Source organism: Buceros rhinoceros, unplaced genomic scaffold (genome assembly GCF_000710305.1).
Source record: "Buceros rhinoceros silvestris isolate BGI_N320 unplaced genomic scaffold, ASM71030v1 scaffold2032, whole genome shotgun sequence".
NCBI lineage: Eukaryota > Metazoa > Chordata > Aves > Bucerotiformes > Bucerotidae > Buceros > Buceros rhinoceros.
Genome location: NW_010399255.1, coordinates 7785 through 10924, shown reverse-complemented (window position 1 = coordinate 10924; position 3140 = coordinate 7785). Strand labels below are relative to the sequence as shown.

Here is a 3140-nt window from a genome sequence, read left to right as displayed (position 1 = left end):
GGGAAATATTTTCTTCTGCATTCTTATCGCAAGTAATTCAACAGACCTTCTCCCAAAGCAGAGCACTCTGCTCTGGCACAGCAGCAGTCAGATCGTGAGTATTTTTCCCTCTGTCTCCCCCAAAACCAATTATATGACAATTATCTGTGCTGTAAAGATGACAGCAGTCCAAAAATCAGGAGTATAACTTAAAACACAATCCAGCACATTTTTAAATAGCAAAGATTAAATTGGCTATAGTATGAATTTCATTTACTTTTTGCTCACATTACGTGACTTCCTTCAAGACAGATAATAATTACTACATGTATCTATACAGAGGAAATGAAACACTCACTTCTACTTCTTAGTAAATATGCTTAAGTAGCCATTTTACCTTCTGGAACTCCAATTAACTAAAGCTTTCTCAGTTTTCTTAATTTTATGTTGTAGAAGAAAAAAATTCAAGTAACTGTGCTTGAGCATTCTTTAAATAAAATGCAGCAGAAGGGCAGTTGGCATGACTGATTTCAAGGAAGTTGCATGAAGAATATTTTTAACCTGGAATCTACTTCCTGGGTGAATGAAAGTTTGATGATATTGTACAAACACTTCCAAATTATAAGTTTAGCTTAAAAATTTTATCTCCTCTCCACAAGAAACACTGTCTTCAACTTGAGCTTTAGATCACAGCACAAAAATTTTGTTTAGGTTAAACACTGCTCCTAGTTTTGCCATTCCTCCCGTCCTAATCTTCCAGTGACTGACACTAGAGCCCTTTAGAACCATTTTCTTACTTTAAGTTCCTAAGGAAAAAAACAGTTTGATTTACAACTCAAGAACTGTACTGGAATACTAAAAACAGAATATAATAAAACCTTTAAACCCAGGGGACACCATTATTTATGCTCCATGAGAGTACAGGTCTAGAGTGACTGTACGGATGTCTTTTCCTCCTCTGGAAAATACTTAAGGAGCTCCTCCCATCACCCAAAACAGCCTTTCTATACTTTTACATCAACCAGTTTTGGACAAATTTATAAACTGAACAAAGACAAGACAGCTAAGAGTTGTAGGTCAGAACGAACAACAAGCAGTACTCCTGTAACCCCAGGAAACACGCTTTCAGTATGCACCCCAGAACATAGTCTTAAGGCTGTTTGAGACTCTTGAAAACTGCTGAGAAAACTACCTAAAGAAGTATTTGACTTGACCTTGGTTCTTTAAAGAGTAAAGAAAACTATCATAATTTAGGTGTCCTATCGAACCAAGAGCTATATGTATTTACACACAATATATAAAATGAATTAGAAGACTCTCCTCATCATACCTGACTTTATTCAGCTGTTTCAGTATTCAAGACCATGACAAAATGCAAAATGCTACAACCTTATGTAGTAATGCAAACCTATTTTTTAGGATATTCTTCTATCCCTCAACCAGAAACAATGGGAAGTCAAGAAAGCACATACTGAAATACCTACCTTTTATTTACTTGCTCATCTGCAAATTCAGTGGGTATGAGAGAGAAGTATTTTCCCATCTTCAGCCACAGATTAGACTTAGGGATCCATCCATTGTGTGCATGAATAGTATGGATTTTAGCAAGCTGTCTGGCAATAAGTCTAAAAAGAAATAAAATTGAAATTAATGTTATATTTAATGTATATCTGAGAGTCCTTATCATAATTTTCCTAGCAACAAGATAACTACAATATATTTAAACAGAAAAATTGTTAAAAAAGCAGCAAGACAATCCATAGTAGGTTTAAAGATGCTATAAGGTAGCACCTTTCAAGATTCAAGAGGTCATTAACAGCACTACCTGAGGGAAGGGGGGCAGGAGGGACTGGAGTTCAGTTACAGCATGCATACATCACCTGTATTTACAATCTACTCTTCAACTTGCTTATCTTTGGAAGAGTAGACTCAAATTACCTGCCACTGTTAGGCAACTACATTTCAGTGTATACATGAAAAACTAAAATCTTAAGACATCAGCACCTTCTCTTCACTGCTAATAGCTTAAAAAATTGTGTGTCAGTGGAAGACTATCTTGAACTTATTCACAAAAGGAACATATAAGAAACAGAGCTAGGAATATTTGCTTTAAGTCCAGCCCCCTACAATTTCACCATGTTAAATCATTTTGCCAGTGGTAATATGCAAATCTTAAATACTCACAATAAGCAGATTTCTAACGAGCATACAGTCTTCTGAGGAAGCAGCAAGGATCATTTGTTCAGCACTGAACTACCATGATAACTAAGAGGACACTGAGCTCTTAAGAGTGAACATCAACTTAAGTGACAGCTTACAGAAATACTTCTCTTCTGCCTGCTCACGAACTACGCTTGGGATCCTTTGGGCCTGACACCATAAATACATCACAGAACTTGAATAATAATAAAACTTACCTGAAAATATCTGGATTGCATACATGTTCTGGATCCAGCGCTTCTCCTTGCATGAACTCATAGCACAGGCCATTATTGAAAGTACAGTATAGTTGAGGTGCACAGCCATGGGCCTGCAACACGCGGAAACTCTTCACTTCCTCATCTCGATCTACTAAAAGCTCAGTCTTATTTCCATAGATCCTAACTAGAACAACATCATCTGTTATGTCACCGACGTAGCAGCCAATTAGTTTATTGGTGATTCCATCGGTGAACAGCTGAAAAGTAAAAATAATGTATAAGCAACTCTAGATCTGCATTTTCAACATGCAAGAACAGAACACAGGGTTATTCTTTAATAAACATTTGTGTTTTGTGAACTAGAGTGAGCATTAACAGAAGAAATTTAAGATATAGGAAATTTGTGAAGATAATTGAAAGGATTTTTACCAGTAACACATGAAAAGAGGAAAACGTGAACACATGCTACAGTGAACTGGAAATACTATATGTAAAGAGCAATAACTGAAAGCTCAACATTGTAAAATGAGTTTCTACACCCAAATGGAAGAATTAAAACAGCTGAAATCAAAGCCCCAAGGCAGCAATCCTAAACCAGGTCAAAAAACAGTCATGAATGCAGGCAGCACCAAAACAAAACCAATTCTGATGAACTTCACAATTTGAGTATTTGCTGATCAGTGCACAACTGGTAAAAGACATTTCCAAGTTCTGAATTACTCCTTTTAAAAAGCAAAATCT

At 36.2% G+C, this 3140-nt stretch overlaps 1 protein-coding gene across 1 annotated transcript in view; it reads right to left on the bottom strand.

Annotated features, from left to right (window-relative positions):
- The window catches only part of ETNK1 (ethanolamine kinase 1), a gene marked incomplete at its 5' end in the record, with an annotated part of 15510 nt that extends 12824 nt beyond the window's left edge, over positions 1-2686 (bottom strand). Inside the window, 2 exons of the mRNA XM_010131369.1 lie at positions 1464-1604; positions 2397-2686. Coding sequence (XP_010129671.1) covers positions 1464-1604; positions 2397-2686 — 431 coding nt within the window. The remainder of the gene's footprint in view (positions 1-1463; positions 1605-2396) is intronic.
- Between the last annotated feature and the right edge of the window lie 454 nt (positions 2687-3140).